A 22,142-nucleotide genomic window follows, 5' to 3' on the forward strand; every position below is an offset into this window, starting at 1 on the left:
ATACGCATGCCTGTATCAGTTCTTTGGCACTTCAGTATATATAGTCATATGTTGGTTATTGTGAGTTTGCTGTGTACAGTTATGAGGAAGTGGACAAAAGACAGAACTATGAATTTTACAAATGCAATTCATCTGCATTGGAGCTGTGGGAGGTTGAATTTAACTGACACAAAGATCACAACCTGACAAAACATTTTGGAAGCTATTGCTGATGAGCTCAGGATCATGCTTGATGCAGCATACAAAAAATTTCCAAGTATTTGAACCTGTGCCAAACACAAGGCACAAAAGTTGAATAGGAAAAGGGAAAATGCATCCACATGGTTTGCATTTGATGCCATGAGCTTTGCACTATCCCAAGACTATCCCAAGACATACCCGAGGCAGGAATTGGACAGTATAAACAGTGGTGCGTCCTGGTGAATAAAAATAAAATAAAAATTTTACTCTTATTTCAAACTTCATTTAATGAACTCACTCAGTCCTTCTACTAAAGCACTGCATACGAGGGTTGTTTGTTAAGTAAGGGCCGTTTTTATTTTAAAAAAAAAGATACAAATACTTTTGTGAAAAAACTTTTATTTTCTGATTCTACACACTTTTACCTATTTTTCTACATAGTTGCCTTGTTTACTTAAGCACTTGTCATACTGTACAACTAAGTTTTTAATTTCCTCTTCAAAGAATTCGGCCGCCTGCTCCGACAGCCAAGAGTTCACGGCCGCTTTCACTTCATCGTCGTCATTGAAGCGCTGCCCGCCAAGATGGTGTTTCAAGTACCAGAAAAGGTGAAAATCGCTAGGAGCAAGGTCGGGGCTGTATGGTGCATGGTCCAAAACTTCCCAGCCAAAAGAATCAATCAAATCCCGAGTCTTTTGAGAGGTGTGAGGCCTAGCGTTATTGTGCAGGAGCAAAACTCCTTTTGTCAGCATGCCGCGCCTTTTGTTTTGAATTGCTCTGTGGAGCTTCTTTAGAGTTGCACAGTAGGCATCTGAGTTGATTGTCGATCCTCGTGGCATAAAGTCCACTAGCAAAACACCGCGCTGGTCCCAGAACACATTTGCCATAATCTTGCGCTTTGACAGCGTCTGTTTGGCTTTGACCTTGACGGGTGAGATTGTGTGTCGCCATTCCATCGATTGTCGCTTGCTTTCGGGAGTGATATGGGATACCCATGTTTCATCTCCAGTGAAAATTTGACTCAATATGTCATCCCCTTCTTCCTCGTAACGAATCAAAAAGTCCAATGAAGTGGCAAATCTCTTCCCTTTGTGGTCCTCTGTGAGGAGTCTGGGTACCCACCGAGAACACAGTTTCTTAAAGTTTAGGTTTTGAGACACAATTTTGTACAATACCGATCTTGAAACTTGTGGAAATTCCAAAGAAAGAGTGGAAATTGTGAATCTTCTGTCCTCACGAATCTTTGTTTCGACTGCAGCCACCACATCATCAGTGATCACAGAGGGCCGGCCTGAGCGTTCTTCGTCATGGACGTTTTGACGGCCACTTTTAAAGTCTCTAACCCGTTGACGCACTTTACCTTCACTCATTGCATTCAAGCCATAAACTTCTGTTAACTGACGATTAATTTTTGCAGCTGATAGGCGTCTCGCGGTCAAAAAACGTATCACTGACCATATCTCACACGCGGCAGGCGATTCAATAATCGTAAACATTATAAAGTAGCACAGCGATGCTTACACGTCAGCTACAGAACTGCAAATTGCATCAGTGTGAATGGGAAGGATGCCGGCAAGTGGCGCGGTGGTTTGTTGCAGCGTCCGCACGAACTACGGGACTATACGCGCGAACTGCCCTTACTTAAAAAACAACCCTCGTACTTCTTGTACAATGGGACATATTTATGAATACTGAACTTTAAAAAGCAGCTACATTAAACTTGTGTATGAATCACTAGAAGCTAAAACTCTAAGGGTGATCACGAGTCAGGTTGTTACTGGTATACTATCTCTCCTGTCGCTATTGGTTTTAGCAAGTCTCGGACTAATTGCCTGTACCAGATATTCAAAACTTTTCTTTTAACTTTAGGATCAGTTTTTCTGAAGCGTTTCATTTACTGTACTTAAACAAAAAAGGAAACATCCACTGGAGTGATGTTTACAGTGTTCATGGCGTGAATGAAAAATATAACATTTTTACTAATAAAGTGCTTACCTTATTTGAACACAGTTTTCCCAAAACCAACCAAGGTTAGAGCAAAGTCTACAAAGAAGCCATGGATTACTCAAGGAATAGAGGTATCTTGTAAAACAAAAAGAAAACTATACCTGTCAATCTGAAACAGTTCCGATGTTGATGCTATAGCACATTACAAGAAATACTGCAAAATATTAAAGACTGTAATACGGACATCAAAGCAAATATATTACAAGGAAAAGATAGTCATATCAGGTAACAAAATAAAGACAATATGGGATATAGTGAAGGAGGAGGCCGGTAGAACCAGACATGAAGAGGGGCAAATAGCATTAAAGAGTAAATGATACATTGGTGACAGATGTGTATAGTGTTGCAGAACTTTTTAACAAACATTTTATAACTGTTCCTGAAAAGATGGGTTTGTCAGGTTCTGTAAGTGCTGCCATGAGATATCTCAGACCACACATTTCAAGTAATTTCCGTAATATGAATTTGACCCTCACTACCCCAGCAGAATTAATGTCCATCACAAAATCTTTAAAATCAAAAACATCTAGTGGGTATGATGAAATATCAACAAAGTCAATTAAAGAATGTGATTCTGAGTTAAGTAACATATTAAGCAATCTGTGTAAACAGTCGTTTATCAGTGGAATATGTCCTGAATGGTTGAAATATGCTGAATTTAAGCCACTGTTTACGAAGGGAGATAAAGAAATAGCATCAAATTTCCTTCCAATTTCACTTTTGCCAGCATACTCAAAAATTTTAGAAAAGGTAATCTACAATCAGCTTTATAACCATCTTATCACAAATAACATACTATCAAAGTCTCAGTTCAGATTTCTAAAGGTTTCTGATATTGAGAAGGCTATCTACACTTACAGTGAAAATGAACTTAATTCATTAGACAAAAAATTGATGTGTCAAAGGCATTTGACTGTGTAAATCACAATATAAGTCACAATATCCTTTTAAGCAAATTAGAATATTATGGTGCAACAGGAAATGCTGCAAAATGGTTCAAATCTTACATCTCTGGCAGGAAACAAAGGGTGTTATTAGGAGACACATGCATTAATCTATTGGGCATCATTCAACTGGGAACTAATTACATGTGGGGTACCACAAGGTTACATCTCAGGGCCCTTATTTTTTTCTCGTGTATATCAATGACCTTACATCAGTAACATTACCAGACGCCAAGTTTGTTTTGTTTGCCGATGATAGAAACATTGTAATAAAGTAGAAAAATCAAGTGTAGTCTTAGAAAGAACGGCCAATAAAATATTTTTAGACATTAATCACTGGTTCCTAGCAAATTCCTTGTCACTAAACTTTGAAAAAACACACTACATGCAGTTCAGTTCAGAACTTGTAAGGGGTGTCCCACGAGTATATGCCTAACATATGATGACAAGCAGGTAGAAGAAGTGGACAGTGTTAGGTTCTTGGGATTACAGCTTGATAATTAATTCAACTGGAAGGAGCACACCACAGAAATGCTGAAGCATCTAAACAAATCTCTATTTGCAATGTGAATTCTGTCAGACATAGGGGATGTAAAAATTGAAAAGCTGGCATACTATGCTTACTTTCACTCCATAATGTCATGTGGGATTACTTTTTGGGGTAATTCATCGAGCCAAGCTAAAGTTTTCCAGTCACAAAAATGTGCAATAAGAGTTATATGTGGTGTGAACTTAAGAACATCCTGCAGAGCCCTGTTTAGGAAACTGTGAATACCAACTACTGACTCCCAATCACTGTTCCACTGCCCACCATGCTTGGTTTTACAGCTGGTAAACAGTGACAACTCAAAATATAGTGTTTGACAGTGATGAAGATGAGGAAAAAGAAAACCTGTAAGTGGTTGCAGATGACAAACTGTGGAACAAAACAGTCACTGTAGAAACACCATGTTTAAGTTAAAAAACAAAAATGTGTTTTGCTAAAGGTGGACCCTATCCCAAAACATACAGATTCCCAATACATTTATTCCTTAATGAAATTTGTCATAAAAAATATATCACTTTTTCAAACCAACAGCTCAATTCATGGAATCAACATAAGAATAATTCTCACAAGGATTTAAAGTCAGTTACTCTTGTACAAAAAGATGTGCATTATTCAGGAAAACACATTTTCGATGACTTGCCAATAAAATTCAGTTTCAGTAAAAGATTTATTGGTGGCCAACTCCTACTCCATCGATGAATTTCTCAGTAGAACAAACTTGTGTGTGTGTGTGTGTGTGTGTGTGTCAGTACAATATAACTTATGCACCATTTCAGTGCAGTAACGTCTTCTTTGTAAATAAGTATTGTAGTATTTCTATTATATGTTTATTACCTTATAAATAAATAAAAATTTAATCTTAAATTCAGTGCATTAATGCAAGGTTAGTAATTGAGTGTTTGTAAAATGATTCTTTCAATACAGTGTTCATTAAAAAAATGATGATTCCACTTGGGACCAGTGGAAGATACATTAGCTTATTTATTTCAGTTGTAAATATTCGTCATGTATTATTGATTGTTCTACATCCTGGAGGATCTCTTCACTATGGATCAATTGGAAAGAAAGTAAATCTTATCTAATCACAAAGCTCAGTCTCTCTTGTCCTTTGTAACTTGATTCCTTGGATGATGCAAAAGCAGAAGAACCACACTCACCTCCAACAGCTCGCGTTCATCCATTCTGTGGCAAAAACATGGCACCTAGTAAACACTTCTGACCCACAAACACTGCCACGCGAAAGTGGTCAGTAATGTTGTAGTACACGTGACTGCAATTCGTGTGACTGCTAAATTGCTTAAAAGCCTCTCAGGCATGCAGCCAGATTGACTGATAGTTGTAGTACAAATTTTTGGTGGCGTAACATGCCATCATCAAGTTACTCCTGCTAGCCGATGTCCTGGGCCAGTGGGTGTGATACATATACCATTTGTCGCCCCCTTCCACTGCTCCGTGTATGGACCACGCGATGTGACAGAATGACAGCTAGAGGTGTGAAAATATTGGTCTGTGAGAGTTTTCTTCCAATAGACACTGTTCCCAATGTTCGTCCAGTTTTCTCCGAAAGAGAACATCCAAGAATGCTAGCTGACAATTTTGCTACACCTTCATGGTGAACTGAACTTGGTTGTGGACAGAGTTCAGGTGTTGCAAGGGAACTTTAACTTCATTTTTCCCACGAGGCCAAATGATGAATGAATCGTCAACATATCTGTAAGTTGCTTTTAATGGTGCAGAGTCTAGTGCCTTGTGTTCAATGTCTTCCATGTACATACCAGCCACTACAGATGACAGAGGTCTACCTACAGGCACATCTTCAGTTTGCTCATAGTAACGTCAACCAGAAAGAAAATACAGGGCTATTACAAATGATTGAAGCGATTTCATAAATTCACTGTAGCTCCATTCATTGACATATGGTCACGACACACTACAGATACGTAGAAAAACTCAAAGTTTTGTTCGGCTGAAGCCGCACTTCAGGTTTCTGCCGCCAGAGTGCTCGAGAGCGCAGTGAGGCAAAATGGCGACAGGAGCCGAGAAAGCGTATGTCGTGCTTGAAATGCACTCACATCAGTCAGCCGTAACAGTGCAACGACACTTCAGGACGAAGTTCAACAAAGATCCACCAACTGCTAATTTCATTCGGCGATGGTTTGTGCAGTTTAAAGCTTCTGGATGCCTCTGTAAGGGGAAATCAACGGGTCAGCCTGCAGTGAGCAAAGAAACGGTTGAACGCGTGCGGGCAAGTTTCACGCGTAGCCCGCGGAAGTCGACAAATAAAGCAAGCAGGGAGCTAAACTTACCACAGCCGACGGTTTGGAAAATCTTACGGAAAAGGCTAAAGCAGAAGCCTTACCATTTACAATTGCTACAAGCCCTGACACCCGATGACAAAGTCAAACGCTTTGAATTTTCGGCGCGGTTGCAACAGCTCATGGAAGAGGATGCGTTCAGTGCGAAACTTGTTTTCAGTGATGAAGGAACATTTTTTCTTAATGGTGAAGTGAACAGACACAATGTGCGAATCTGGGCGGTAGAGAATCCTCACGCATTCATGCAGGAAATTCGCAATTCACCAAAAGTTAACGTGTTTTGTGCAATCTCACAGTTTAAAGTTTACGGCCCATTTTTCTTCTGCGAAAAAAACATTACAGGATACGTGTATCTGGACATGCTGGAAAATTGGCTCATGCCACAACTGGAGACAGACAGCGCCGACTTCATCTTTCAACAGGATGGTGCTCCACCGCACTTCCATCATGATGTTCAGCATTTCTTAAACAGGAGATTGGAAAACCGATGGATCGGTCGTGGTGGAGATCATGATCAGCAATTCATGTCATGGCCTCCACGCTCTCCCGATTTAACCCCATGCGATTTCTTTCTGTGGGGTTATGTGAAAGATTCAGTGTTTAAACCTCCTCTACCAAGAAACGTGCCAGAACTGCGAGCTCGCATCAACGATGCTTTCGAACTCATTGATGGGGACATGCTGCGCCGAGTGTGGGAGGAACTTTATTATCAGCTTGATGTCTGCAGAATAACTAAAGGGGCACATATCGAACATTTGTGAATGCCTAAGAAAACTTTTTGAGTTTTTGTATGTGTATGCAAAGCATTGAGAAAGTATCTCAAATAATAAACTTCACGATAAAGGATGACAGCCAAAAACAGTTGCAGGATAAAAATTTATTAAAATTCTTTACCAAGGTTTTAAGTAATAGTGAAATTACCAGAGTAATACAGGCATAAAATCTTTAGTTACTTACTAAAATTACATCATGCAATGGAGATTAATAAAACAATTGTGCCAAAGGCGTCGACAATAATTAAGACATCTTCTTCATTTGTACAACATGACTATAGGCACAGGGTCAAAGCAAACAGTTTAGCACCATTACTTCGCCTATGAACTATCGAGACAAAGAGTGTGAAAGCACTAGGGCAGATGGTTTCGCCGAGAGAGGGCACTTGTATGTGCCAGACACTCGCGCATATTAAAATCCATGAATACATACATAAGCGCATCAAAAATTATTAAAAGTTGTGTTAATTCAAACTTTCTGTCTTAATAAATAAAACATATCAGACCATTTAAAAACATTTCTGTAAAATATAAAATATAGAAACAATTTACCTGTGTTCTAGTGTCAAACAGATAAAGCTTGCGCTATGGAACATCCAACGAGAGAGGACACTAGTGTAATGTGCGAGAATCTCGCGTAAAGTAGGCGGTGAAATACATACTAGCGAAAACAACCAAAATGTTATAATAAAACTAAACCATCTGTCGTGAATAAAAACATACTAGTCAATTAACCACACATACACATCAAAAACACAAACAACAAACATCAAAAATAGATACGTAAAATCCCAACAAGACAGGAAAAGTGCATTTCACCAGCATCAACAAGCAAGAAAACTAACTTTTAGTCAGCCAGACTATATTATATTAAGGCAAGGAGGGGTTTGAAACGGTCTAAAAAATTTTTGTTTCTAAGCTGCACCTGTTCATTAAGAACAAAACCATCTTTTAGAGACAGATGCCTGAAAATCTCTAATTCTTCAAGCAAGTCCAGTTTGTAACCTTTATTAGCTTCATGAAGCAACTCTACGTCGCCCAATTCACGTGGCGTATGCTGTAAGAGCCATAGATGTTCGGCAAACGTGGAATTATGTACGTTTTCCCCATTTTTACCTTACATGTGTTCTTTATACCTAACCTTAATGGGTCTACCTGTCTGTCCAATGTAATAGTTTGGGCAGTCGTTACAAGTAATTTTGTATACACCGGACTTAGTGCCGAGTTCTTCCCGTGCTCCAATGGTATGAATTACTCTTTGTTTCAGGCTATTATTTACGGAAAATGCAACTCTGTAACCGTATTGTTTCTGTAAAAGTCTTCTTATCTTATATGAAACGTTCCCCAAAAATGGAATAGAAATAAAGTTATTACCCTCATTCTTTTTCGCCCTGTTATCTCCTGAAGTTTAACATTTTACAGCTGTTTTTTCTTAACAATTTGGTCAATTAATTTGACACATTCTGCTTGTGTCTGTATATGTGTGGATGGATGTGTGTGTGTATGCGAGTGTATACCTGTCCTTTTTTCCCCCAAGGTAAGTCTTTCCGCTCCCGGGATTGGAATGACTCCTTACCCTCTCCCTTAAAACCCACATCCTTTCGTCTTTCCCTCTCCTTCCCTCTTTCCTGACGAAGCAACCGGGGGTTGCAAAAGCTCGAATTTTGTGTGTATGTTTGTGTGTCTATCGACGTGCCAGCGCTTTCGTTTGGTAAGTCACATCATAAGTTGTCTCCCCCCTCCATTGACCCTGTGTATGGATGGCATGACGTGCTGGCTGTGTTGGTGGGGGTAGCTTGTGTTTGGGAGTTAAATGATGGTCCTCAGTCCACACACAGCCTTCGTCATGCTCAGTGTTATGTATCCACTGCATTTGAAGAATTTTCAGTGCAAGGGCCCACACTTGACTAAATTGAAATCCATTGTCCTTGTTAATGAGGTTTTCATGTAGCTGGATTTCGATAGCAACCTTGTATTTACAGTCCCAATAGTGGGATGTGTTGTGCAGAATTTTTGTATCTTAGTATTCCATTTTGTGATTTGTTTCAAGGCAATATTCCACAGTTGCTGATTTTGTGGGCTACTGGAAGTCAGCGTGCTGTTTTTGTTCTGTGCACTTTTCTTTAACTGTGTGCGTGATTTATCCAACAGAATCATTCCCACACTCACATGGTACATAATACACTCCTTATTTCCAGAGTCCCAGGTCATCTTTTACTGTCTCGGAATCTGGGCTTCTGTAGACATTCCCCAAACTGAGCCAAGTTCTGATGTAGTGTTCACATTTACCAACAGACTCATAACTAACAAAGCATTTTGCCATATCTCCACCATGTCCACTGGTAGAGCGGAGGCAACTTCTTCTACTCCACTGATGGCTTCCGCAACAGGTACTGCTGCTTGGGGCAGAGTCTAAGCCATTCTCAAGGACAGACAATGCAGTGTCATCAATGGTTTTCCTCTAAGATTCGTGATGGTTCATCTAGTCTCTTGTTTTGGCTGTTTTGTGGTAGTCAGTTGAATTTTGAAGACTGTTTCATAGATGCATTTCATTGTGCCCACCCTATTTCTGAACGGGATGAACATTCAACCCACTCGCAGGTAATGGGGATGCGCAAGAATGCCAATTCCAGATACAGGAAAAAGAATCTCTCCAAAGTACTTTTACAGAATAGAGAGAGCAAAGAAACTTCACAAGAGCTGCCACACCACTTACCGTATTTACTCGAATCTAAGCCGCACTTTTTTCCGGTTGTTGTAATCCAAAAAAACTGCCTGCAGCTTAGAATCGAGTGCAAAGTAAGCGGAAGTTCTGAAAAATGTTAGTAGGTGCCGCCACAACTAACTTCTGCCGTCGGATATATGTAGCATGTAGCACTGCACAGGCATGCTTTGCGGGCACAAAGATAAATACTGGCACCAAAACCTCTGCGTCAAAAAAAAAAAAAAGAGAGAGAGAGAGAGAGAGAGAGAGAGAGAGAGAGAGAGAGAGAGAGAGAGAGTGGAAGACGAGCTTTCTTCTCCGCCCCGAGTTTCGACCACTGCATTACCATACATTATCCAACGAAGTAAATACAAATTCCGTATTGTTCATCTTCAAATGTAGCAGCATTTCAATGCACTACGAAAATCTGACTGGCAAGACTATTTGGGATGTTTGTCAATATGGCCAACTCTACGTTCTGAATTTTTTCCTACCTGTGAGGAGAGACGGTTGCTAATAGGAACTTTTTGAATTGCGAATAACATGCAGTATTCTCTTCACCATAAGAATAATACTAATATAAACATTTTGCCATGTATTCTTTCGTGTTTGCTGCTATACGAAACTAGAGTGAGACAACAGCAAAGGTGGAAGAATATACATATCATGTCATGTTTATAACCAAATTATTCTTATGCCTAATAGTGATGCAGTCAGAAATGAAGCACGGCAATTGGACTAGATTTTTAAATCTAAGATGACTAATTTCTGTGCAGAATGTAATGTACTAAAGAGGCGCCTGCAAAGATTTTCAAACGGAGAAACATTTTCGCTAAACTCTTGTTCAGAACATCTTCTATCATATGCAGTATATTGTTTGGTTCTTGTTGATCATTATCAAAGAAAGCAGCAGTGTAAGTAACAACAAATAGCAGTCTCTTGCCATTGTTTCGCTAATGAGACGATTTCTCTCTCTCTCTTTTAATTGTAAGCGGCGGTAGCGCACACAAAAGCAAGCCATGCTGCGAGTGGCGACAGGCCGTAAACACTCATTATCAGAATGTGACAAACAATGCATGACACAGTACAATAATGCATTTTCAGCTGAGAGTGATGCAAACACCTATAACAAAGAAAACGGCACTTATCAGATCAAAGAAAAATAAGCAATCAATTCAAACCAGACGAAGCAAGTGTAAAAGGAAGGGTACCCGTATAAATATGACGGAGCACTTGACACATAGCAATGGCTACCTGGTAAAGCTTACCTGCTAAGCTTACAACTCAAACCAAACTACTGTAGCTGTATCGTCATTCATTCAACCTAAATTGTGTCTCGTATTACAATGGACCAACTTTGTTTCGATTTGGAGGTGCGGCCTAAAACTTTTGTCTCCCCTTGAATTTCGAGTCTCATTTTTCATGTGCGGCTTAGATTCGAGTAAATACGGTATAAAATTTTTCTGAGATGGTCAAGCAAGTGCTAGACCACTTGGTATGGATTGACCCAATAATTTAACTATTTGTTAAAATTAAAATTTGCTTTCAGACCTCAGCAAGACTTAGTATCTTTTCGCTTTCTTTTACTCGGGAGACAAATGTTAGGATTACGTACAACAGAAAAGAAGACTGAATGAGAAAATTACAGTACCGAATGAATGGCACCAAAATATTGTCAATTAAGACTTTATACTATGTAAAACAATAGAGCATAGTCTTTCTTAAGCATTTAAGAAAAACAAGCAACAGATTTTTATACAGATTTAATAAAATATTCAATAAGATGAAGTCTCTGTTTACCAAAGCTTTCAATAAGTCTCTATTTAGTACACAGTCACGAAAGCAGAAAATTCTGTGTCAAATTCCATAAGCAAGTAACTTCTGAAATTCAGCAGCTGTTTCAATGCCTGAACTACATACAGAGAATTGCACTATAACAAGAAAATTGTAAGGCACATTAGGCAGCATATATTTGCATACATCAGTTCATCACAAATATCATATACCTACTACCACTGCAAGGATTAAATATGGCCAATGAAATGGATTATTACATTCGCTTCAACTCCTGACATACAATGGTCTCTGTATGTAGTCTCATTTACATTTAAAAACAATCATACTATACTGTTTACAAGCACGGCATCCCTCCGTTCTTTGTCAGTTGTGCCAGGACTGCAGCAGTAGAATCATGCACATGAGCCACAAGTTAATTATCTTATGAGGGAAAGACTCCATGGACATTATGAGACATTAAATCAAGGGTATTCTCCTCCTTAATTACTCCTAAATGATAAATACCAGTACCTCGATTTACAGAAATCATCATTAAACTAGATGCCTGCAATGAAATTCCTAACTCAAAACTGCTGGTGACAGTACAAGCAAAGGAGTATGACAAACAGTATCTGCTTGACGTACTGAGGAGTTTTGCTTTTGCTCTGTTTTCTATCTTAAATGTAGTCTGTTGAAGTCTAACAGAATGTTCTGGGGTCAGTGATTTCCTCCACTCAGGGACTGAATAATAATTTAATCCACTGGTTTCTTGTTTCAGAATGTTCAGTTTAGAGATCCCTAAAGATGTGGGATACACAGTGTAGGAGCAAAGTGTCATTTAATTGTAATACAGAACGTTAAGATATAGTTTTTAACAAATGGCTCCCTTATGTTAATCTTCAAAATACTTCTTTCCACAGATCTGAAGGTTCTCCTTCATAGGAAGATCTACTGGTAAACATGGTCTTATGGTGTCTGCACTTGGTGCATTTTGTGCTGATGATTGTAACAACCTGTGTGACAAACAATAGCAACCAAGTATGATGAATTGAAAGTCAGTTGTTAGTAGCCAATCAGAATACTCATTTGGAATTTTCCCTGGTTCAAAAATGAAGTTGGCTAGTATTTTGTTCTATTACATTAGAATTATATCACACTGTCATGAAATATGATAAGTATGTTACTGCGATGAACAATATCCCAGGCTACACCAGACATCAATCTATTGTGAAAATCTTATTTTCGTGCTGAGATACATTGCCTTCACCAACTAACAAATAACTTGTCACTTTTCAAAATAACCCAGCCCTCTGGATATGTTATGAGTCAATTTGTCAGCTTCTTCCATTCGCATTCATTGGCTTCGCCAACTCATATCAAATTGCCACATGCAAACTTAACCTAGGCCTTGGGGTTAGTTACAGACCAGTCTGTCAGCACATTAATTTTTTCCATTCACCAAATAAATATGAAAATCCGTAACCTGCATTAGGACTCATAATAACCAGAGTGCTCTCCATATTGAAAACAAATTTAATTCAATTCTTATTTCCTGCCAAAAGAAATCATTAGATTCAGTGAGTGTCACTGGCTATCATATCCTATCACCCAACTGCCTACAACTCACATCAACAATTTGCCAACATCAACATGCAACACAACAGGAACTGACACTATAACTGCACTAACCTGATTTACCTAATACACAATAAATGAATGAGTCATTCTTCACCTTTAAGTCATGCATATTTTCAGTATTTCCAAGACATACAAAAAAAGGAACATCAATTTCCCAATTATGACATATTTAAGTTTACAATAAATTACCTTGTCAACAACTGCTGCCTTCTTTTGTGCATATGATCCCCACAGAAGAAAAACAATATTGTTATGATTACTGCTGAGGTATTTAATAACAGCATCCGTTAACTGCTCCCATCCTTGATCCTTGTGGGAATTAGCATTGTTGCAACGAACCGTCAGGACAGCATTAAGTAATAAAACTCCTAGAGCAAGAAAGTAAAAAAGAAAATAAAACAAATTAAAAAATTTGGAAACACGACTCTCAGTAAAAATATTCACAGCTGTAGAGAAACAAATATTAACTTCCTCAGCAGTAATAATTTTGATGTCACTGCACAAATTTAAGAGTACAACTAATGAAACAGATTGAAAAGGGGAAGGATGAAATTAGAGAGATCCCGTTATTGTGGAATAGCGAACCTATCAAGAAATAGCTACCTTATGGGAATACAAAGACACAATGTGGGCTAGACCCCTACAGTGTTAAATGCTAAATTACCATGTTTAATAAGAATGTGACTTACTAAGCTGATGATGGATTGGTTTACAAAATAAGTGAACAACATAACAAATAAAGGAAGACAAACAAACCTTGACGAGCCCAGCCACAGAGATTTCCATGCACAGGTGCCTTGAAGCCTGGTATGTCAGTTCCCAGCTCCTTATACATGTTCAACAGACTGCAAGAGAGATTTGAATTTATTGCTTTCATTAATACTGTCAGAAGAATCACATGAGATGTATAAGCTTTATAGAAATTCTAGGGAGGAAAGAATAAACAAAAACAAAGAAAGGCAACCACTCACCTGCTGATAATGTAAGCATCTTACATGCAAACTTAACAGCACAGAAAATTTAAACTATTTCTTGAGAGAGCTACCCTTCTACTTCAGTTTAAGTAAAGCATATACTTTTCCACACATAGACATGTAAATTGTACATCCCATAGCAACAATGACTGTTTATGAGCAACTGCCCACACAGACAAGTGTCAACATAGAAGGAAGGAGTGTGCCAAAGCATAGGAGAGGATACGGGTTATGGCAAGCAAAGCATGTAGATCATGTAACATGCAATGACATGAGGGAGGGAAGGAAGGAAAGGAGGGGGGGGGGAGACAAACGAGTGCTGTTTGCTGCTGTTAACAATAAATATTATAATATTCTTTCTTCACATTTGATACCTTTCAATTTTCAAGAAATGGGTTATCAAACATCTAGTTTTTGTCTGGGACTCTTAAAGATATTAGTAGAACGAACATGTGCATTCTACACAGGTTCTGCTACACAATTGAATATATACTTTGGTTAAAATAACATTGTGATTGAAAATTCTGCGAGTCAAGCGGCACGGGGCTAGGTGTCAGCAAATTACAGTTCCACATGCTCACTGTGTTACCTGTTTTGCAGGCACAAGCCCCTTGCTGGGAAGGGCAGGTGAAGCAGGCTACACATCATACTCATACAACTACACCTACACCAACATTAATACTCTGCCAGCCACCTGACTGTGGCAGAAGGTACTTCTGGTACCACTAACTTATCCCCCGTTGAGCATATTCCACTCGCGAATGGCACCTGGGAAGAATGACTGTCAGTAAACCTTAGTTATTAGCTCTAATTTCTCAAAATTTTTTATCATGGTTATTTTGTGAGATGTATGTGGGGGGAAGTAATTTTCAATTGCATGAGCACATGGCTTCATTGGTATGAGTTGGCACCTCCACTCTCCACAACACATGTGTAAATCATAAATGTACTTTAAGGAAAGTATAGGCATATTTACGATTGCTTCCACATTTTCATGTTGGCAGCTCAACACTCAACTGTAAGACTGATCTGACCAGTCACACATGATGACACTAATGGAGCTACATTATTCCATTTCTATACATTTTGATTAGAAGCTTGAATTTGTTAAGACTTGGCATTCCTACTACCCAGTAGAAAGATACAAGTTTCATTTGTGATCAAGATTTCTTATCATTTAGAAATAATTTTCTTTGGGTGATTTTAAGCTGGTGTCAAAGATAGGCTACCCAAAAGCCAAGGTTTTTGAAGTTATAAACACGCAATGTGGCTGTTTGCAAGTTTTGTGGAACAATGGTGTCACTTATTATTGGACTTTAAGAGAATGTAAGTGATGCGTTGATAGATATTTTTAATTATCCAATGTGAGAACAGCATATAGAAAACATGCTACATAGTAATTAATAAATTATCTCTCACATTCCAACCAAATCAAACATCAGCATGTAAAATTTATTCAAAATATTCACAGTCAGCGACCTGTGGCCAATAGCTTTAAATATACAAAAATATAAGGTAATACAGATGATATCCTTATATGATAATGCCCCGCCCCCCCCATGAACCATGGACCTTACCATTGGTGGGGGTGGGGGTGGGGGGGTTGCTTGCGTGCCTCAGTGATACAGATAGCTGTACCGTAGGTGCAACCACAACTGAGGGGTATCTGTTGAGAGGCCAGACAAATGTGTGGTTCCTGAAGACGGGCAGCAGCCTTTTCAGTAGTTGCAGGGGGCAACAGTCTGTATGATTGACTGATCTGGCCTTATAACACTAACTAAAACGGCCTGAAAGCAAGGGGAAACTACAGCCGTAATTTTTCCCAAGAGGGTCATTCCATGTCAATTCAAACAATTTGAGAAAATGTTTCCGCTGATAAGTCTCAGATTTGGCTGAAATTTAGCACACCAATGCTACCAAGCGTGGAACACTCGTGTACAAAATTTTAAGTTCCCCTGCCAATTAGTTCCAGAATTATGGCTCGTGAAAGAAGGTGGCATGACCCGGAAATTGCAACCTGCATCTGGCAATCTATCTTCAGACCCAACTTCAAGTCTTAATAACTTTGGAACTATTCCACACAGTCCAGTGAAATTTTTACAACCCAGTAACATCCACTTAGAGAACACACTCTATGAATCAAAACACCAACAACATATTTCTGAGGGAAAATAAAAAATTCCAAAAGTGACTAAAAAAATGTAATACATTAAAAGGTACATATTGCAGGTGCCCTCTATGCCAAATATAATTCACTCAAAAAGGGTATACATTTTTTTTTTTTTTGTGGTAAGCTTAATGTGGCCTAAACACACACAGAACTCATCTTGTCCATATCAGTCACACAAACAAGAGTTACATGCACACGAAAATACAAAAATTTGAAAAATTACCTGAAAAACATGGATTTTCGAAGTGTGGTAGCACAAAAGGGACAAGCGATATCCAAGTCAAATTTCAAACACTGCATAAGTAGACCATAATATAATATGTGACAAAATTTCAACTTGTTATTGCAAGGCATTTGTGTACAATAAAAGTTGGAGATGTATTTGGTTACGTTTTCTTTTAACACGAATTAGCAAGTAATAGTGATGATGCAGACAGCTTGTTTCAGATAAAGCTGCAGCAATTGTTGGGAACCATTAGGCAACAGAAAGTTAAACAATGGTAGTTTTCAGGGACAGAATGAGACATTGTTAGGCAGGTACAACAAAGGAAACAAGCAACAATTACAGGTTACTTATGTTTTTAAGATTCTAGTTCAGACTGGTCAGTAATGTTTTGGAAAGTCAGTATGGAGGCAGAAGAGTGTACTAGTGGTGCTTTTGTTCAAACAAGTTGCAGTATTGGTAGAGCACAAGCATCTGAATGTCATAAAACAACATATGGAACAAAATGTGGCATTCGCTTTGACTGTATGAATCGGACCAAGATTTGTTGCTATGAAGATGCGGGTTACACCCTGTGGGCACAAGAAGTACAGTTCTAGGAAACTTTAGTGTTGGTTATCATCATATGAAAGTGTTTCTGGATAAGTATTCTTTCCTACAAAGAAGTTGCTTTGATCCATTTCAGATTCATAAGAAGACAGTGAAGTGTAGCCTCAACATGAAACCAGGACAAAAGTCATGTTCCAGGTGTGTTACACTGCAAAAAAATGAAGAATACTCTGATAATTTACATGACAGTGACGAAGAGTATCAGCCACCTAAAACCACAGCAGATGAGCAATTAAATACTTCAGTGACTGCTCTTGGTTTGTCTCCCATGAAGACACACAAAGTTGGGAAAAGAGACAGGCCCAGCTATGGTAGAAGAAAACTACAAGAAGCTCAAATGGAATTAAAACACAAAATAGCTGACACACTAATGGTGGAAGAGGAAGAACTATCTGCTCCAAGGAACAGAAATCATGCCAGAAATGCTCTGATTTAGACAAAATTGTGCACGATTTGAAAAAAAAAAAGTGCCATATCCACACGCCAGAAAAATGTAGCTATTCTTACCCTTGCACCTTCCAGCTGGTCTCTTGACTACACTGCAAAGGAATTCAATGTTTCTACATATATCGTAAAACAAGCTAGGAAAATAAAAGCAACCCAAGGAGTGCTTCCACAAATTCAGCAGGTTCAGGGTAAGCATTTGAGTTCAGAAATAATAGTGCTAGTGTCAGAGTTTTATGAAAATAGTGACTACAGCCGATTAATGCCTGGAAAAAAATACTACGTAAAGGTGAAAATGGGAAATGTACATGTACAGATGCAAAAAAGACTGTTGCTATGCAACATATGAGAATTCAAGAAAAGTATCCCAATACCAAAGTAGGTTTATCATCTTTTTTCAATATTCGGCCAAAATGGGTTGTGCCTGTAAGAGCAAGGGGCACACACAATGTTTGTGTATGTGAGACCCATCAAAATGATAAGCTGATGTTTGCTGCTATAAAAGATTCTGTCTTGCAGAACACATGAATAACATACTGTATGGTGAACTCCTTATGGATTGTTTCTTCAAACAATGGACACACATGGATCGCAAAAGTCTTGAAACAAAGCAAAGTACAGTGGAAGATTTTGCAGAAATGTGTTGTCAAAAAATGGACAAACTGACCACACACAGCTTCACAGCAACAGCACAATCTGCTTATCTCCAGTTTTGTAAGGATAATTTGAAACAAATTAAATTACAGTAATACTAGACTTTTCTGAAAGTTACGCATTTATCAAGATGCCATCCAAGGATATCATTGGGACAACAGTCAAGCAAATCTCCAGCCATTTGCGATTTACTGTAGAGACGAATCAGGTGATGTGTGTGTCATGAACCTGTGCGTTTTTAGTGACTGTTTAATTCATGATGCCATCGCAGTTCATGCCCACATTCGCACTGTCATGGCATATGTGAAAAACAAGCTGCCTCACATACATTTTGTGAAAAACTTCAGTGATGGGGCAGCTAGTCAGTACAAAAACTGTAAAAATCTCAAAAATTTATGCATGCATTACCATGATTTTCATATTCACGCAGAATGGATTTTTTTTGCAACAAGTCATGGTAAAAATCTATGTGATGGTATTTGTGCTACCATTAAGTGCATGGCATCATGAACTAGTCTGCAGCACCCTACAGAAGATCACATTCTAACACCTCTTCAATTATTTACCTGGGTACAGAAAAATATCTCTGGCATACAATCATTCTATGTTTCAAAAGATGAGGTGAAATCAGAAGCAGACTAGAAAACGTTAAAACTGTTGCAGGCACAAGGAGCCATCATCACTTCTCTCCAGCGGACTCTGACAATGTGCAGATGAGCAGACTGTCCGGTTATGACTATAGGTTCATGCACAACATGTGTCTTCACAGTGAGTCTGACTCAGGATTCAGAAGCAAAACAACCAACATACATCCAGGTTGCTATGTTATTGCTGTTTATGATGACAAATGGTACTTAGGATGTGTTGCAGAGTGCTGTGAAGCAGAAGGTGATGTATTTGTGAACTTCATGGCACCAGCAGGACCAGCAAGATCATTTCATTGGCCACGTTTGGCAGACAGGTTTTGGATTCCTTTTGAACATATTCTTATGACAGTTCCAGTTCCTACCACAGTGTCAGGAAGAAAGTATAATTTGCCACTCAATTTACAGAGTACAGTAGCTAAAGTGTAGGAGAACTTCTGTTCAAAGCACAATCGGCTGGTTTTTAGCAGTTAAGGTGCAGTAAACATTAATGATAGGTTGTGTAAATCTGCTATATGTTGTTGCTTCCTGATTAAACAGTTTCGGGAGAGGATAAGAAGAGGAAGAACAGTTTACGATATGTTTTTACAAAATTGTGTTATGGAACAATGGCCACATCACCAAATACATATGTCAATTTCCATTGTACACAAATGTCTTGCAATAACATGCTGAAAATTGAGATATGTATCATTATGGTCTACTTATGCAGTGTGTGAAATTTGGCTTTGATACCACTTGTCGCTTTTGTGCAACCACACTTCGAAAATCCATGTTTTTCAGGTACTTTTTCAAATTTTTGTATTTTCATGTGCATGTAACTGTTTGTGTGACTGATATGGACATGATGAGTTCTGTGTGTGTTTAGGCCACATTAAGCTTACCACAAAAAAAATGTATACCCTTTTTGAGCTAATTATATTTGGCATAGAGGGCACCTACAATATGTACATTTTAACGTATTACATTTTTTTAATCACATTTTGGAATTTTTTATTTTCCCTCAGAAATATGTTGTTGGTGTTTTGATTCATGGCACGTGTTCTCTAAATGGATGTTACTGGGTCGTAAAAATTTCACTGGACTGTGTGGAATAGTTCCCAAGTTATCAAGACCTGAAGTTGGGTCTGAAGATAGATTGCCAGATGCAGGTTGCAATTCCCGGGTCACGCCGCCTTCTTTCACAAGTCATAATTCTGGAACTAACTAATACTTTGCACACGAGTGTTCCACACATGGTACAACTAGTGTACTGAATTTCAGTCAAATCTGGGACTATGAGCTGGAGCCCTTGGTTGAACTGACACGAAATGACCCAAGGGCATGCAGCTTTACTGTATGGTTAAATGATGATGGCGTCCTCTTGGGTAAAATATTCCGGAGGTAAAATAGTCCCCCTATTCGGACCTCCGGGTGGGGACTACTCAGGAGGACGTTGTTATCAGGAGAAAGAAAACTGGCATTCTACGGATCGGAGTGTGGAATGTCAGATCCCTTAATTGGGCAGGTAGGTTAGAAAATTTCAAAAGGGAAATGGATAGGTTAACGTTAGATATAGTAGGAATTAGTGAAGTTTGGTGGCAGGAGGAACAATGTGGTATCGATAGCTACGATGCCACAACGTAAGTGCACTCTGCTAGCTTAGCACTAAGGTAGACACCAACGACAGCGCACCCTAGCCGGGACGGGAGAGCTCGGCGAGCTCCGCTCTAGATTCTGCCCATTTGATCAAGAGCAGACGGCTGGGACACTTCACTTCAGCTTTGCTTCATATACTTAAGACGGGTTTAAGGCTTGCTCATCATTACAAAGTAACGTATGCCCTGTATATATTCAAGCACCAGTAAACCACTTTTACCTTCTTGTAATACCGACTTGTGTGGTGTCACCGCCAGACACAGTGATTGCAGACCGAGCGCCGCCACACGGCAGGTCTAGAGAGACTTCCTAGCACTCGCCCCAGTTGTACAGCCGACTTTGCTAGCGATGGTTCACTGACAAAATACGCTCTCATTTGCCGAGATGATAGTTAGCATAGCCTTCAGCTACATCATTTGCTACGACCTAGCAAGGCGACATTACCAGTTACTATTGATGCTGTAAAACATGTACCATCAAGAGCGATGTTCACCATTTATGGATTAAAGTTAAGTATTCCACAGCTACGTCCTTTTTTGCTAGTCTCATTTCCTTGACCTGTTCTAGACCTCACGTCAGCCTGCATGAGCTAAAACGCGTGCCTTTCAGCTTCCTCTCATAGTGGGTTGGCTCTCTTGCCAATCCACAACATCTTGTATTACCTGTTCCTGCTCCTACTCACTTCCTTCATTCTGCCAACCTTTCAGTTTCAGGAGCAGACCCACGCGCTGCCTTCCAGGTGGGATACAAAGAACAAGACTTTTGGTCAGGTGAATACCGGGTTATACATACAAAATCAAATAGGGGTAATGTAGGAGTAGGTTTAATAATGAATAGGAAAATAGGAATGTGGGTAAGCTACTACAAACAGCATAGTGAACACATTATTGTGGGCAAGATAGATACCAAGCCCACGCCTACCACAGTAGTACAAGTTTATATGCCAACTAGCTCCACAGATGACAAAGAGATTGATGAAATGTATGATGAGATAAAAGAAATTATTCAGATAGTGAAGGGACACGAAAATTTAATAGTCATGGGTGACTGGAATTCGAGAGTAGGAAATGTAGTAGGTGAATATGGAATGGAGTATAGAATGAAAGAGGAAGCCACCTGGTAGAATTATGCACAGAGCATAACTTAATCATAGCTAACACTTGGTTCAAGAATCATAAAAGAAGGTTGTATACATGGAAGAAGCATGGAGATACTGGAAGGTCTCAGATAGATTATATAATGGTAAGACAGAGATTCAGTATTTTAAGACATTTCCAGGGGCAGATGTGGACTCTGACCACAATCTATTGGTTATGAACTGGACATTAAAACTGAAGAAACTGCAAAAAGGTGGGAATTTAAGGATGGGACCTGGATAAACTGAGAACCAGAGGTTGTAGAGAGCTTCGCGGAGCACTAGGGAACGATTTACAAGAACAGGGGAAAGAAATAAAGTAGCAGAAGAATGGGTAGCTTTGAGAGATGAAATAGTGAAGCTAACAGAGGATCAAATATGTAAAAAGACGAGGGCTGATCGAAATCGTTTGGTAACAGAAGAGAGACCGAATTTAACTAATGAAAGGAGAAAGCATAAAAAGCCATAAATGAAGAAGGAAAAAAAAAAAAACACCTTTGGAGAAAAGAGAACCACTTGTATGAATATCAAGAGCTCAGACGGAAACCTAGTTCTAAGCAAAGACAGGAAAGCAGAAAGGTGGAAGGAGTATATAGAGAGACTATACAAGGACAATGTACCCAAGGACAATATTATGGAAATGGAGAGGATGTAGATGAAGATGAAATAGGAGATATGATACTGTGTGAAGAGTTTGACAAAGCACTGAAGGACCCAAGTCAAAACAAGGCTCTGGGAGTAGACTACATTCCATTAGAACTACTGAC

General features: G+C 39.0%; 1 protein-coding gene across 1 annotated transcript in view; it reads right to left on the bottom strand.

Annotated features, from left to right (window-relative positions):
* Positions 1–22,142, bottom strand: part of LOC126174916 (uracil-DNA glycosylase-like) — a 41,517-nt gene that overhangs the window by 5,151 nt on the left and 14,224 nt on the right. Inside the window, exons 4-5 of the mRNA XM_049921353.1 lie at positions 13,641–13,729; positions 13,074–13,252 (exon numbers count right to left, since the gene is read on the bottom strand). Of these exons, the coding sequence (XP_049777310.1) occupies positions 13,074–13,252; positions 13,641–13,729 (268 nt within the window). The remainder of the gene's footprint in view (positions 1–13,073; positions 13,253–13,640; positions 13,730–22,142) is intronic.

This window comes from Schistocerca cancellata, chromosome 3, assembly GCF_023864275.1.
Source record: "Schistocerca cancellata isolate TAMUIC-IGC-003103 chromosome 3, iqSchCanc2.1, whole genome shotgun sequence".
NCBI classification, from domain to species: domain Eukaryota; kingdom Metazoa; phylum Arthropoda; class Insecta; order Orthoptera; family Acrididae; genus Schistocerca; species Schistocerca cancellata.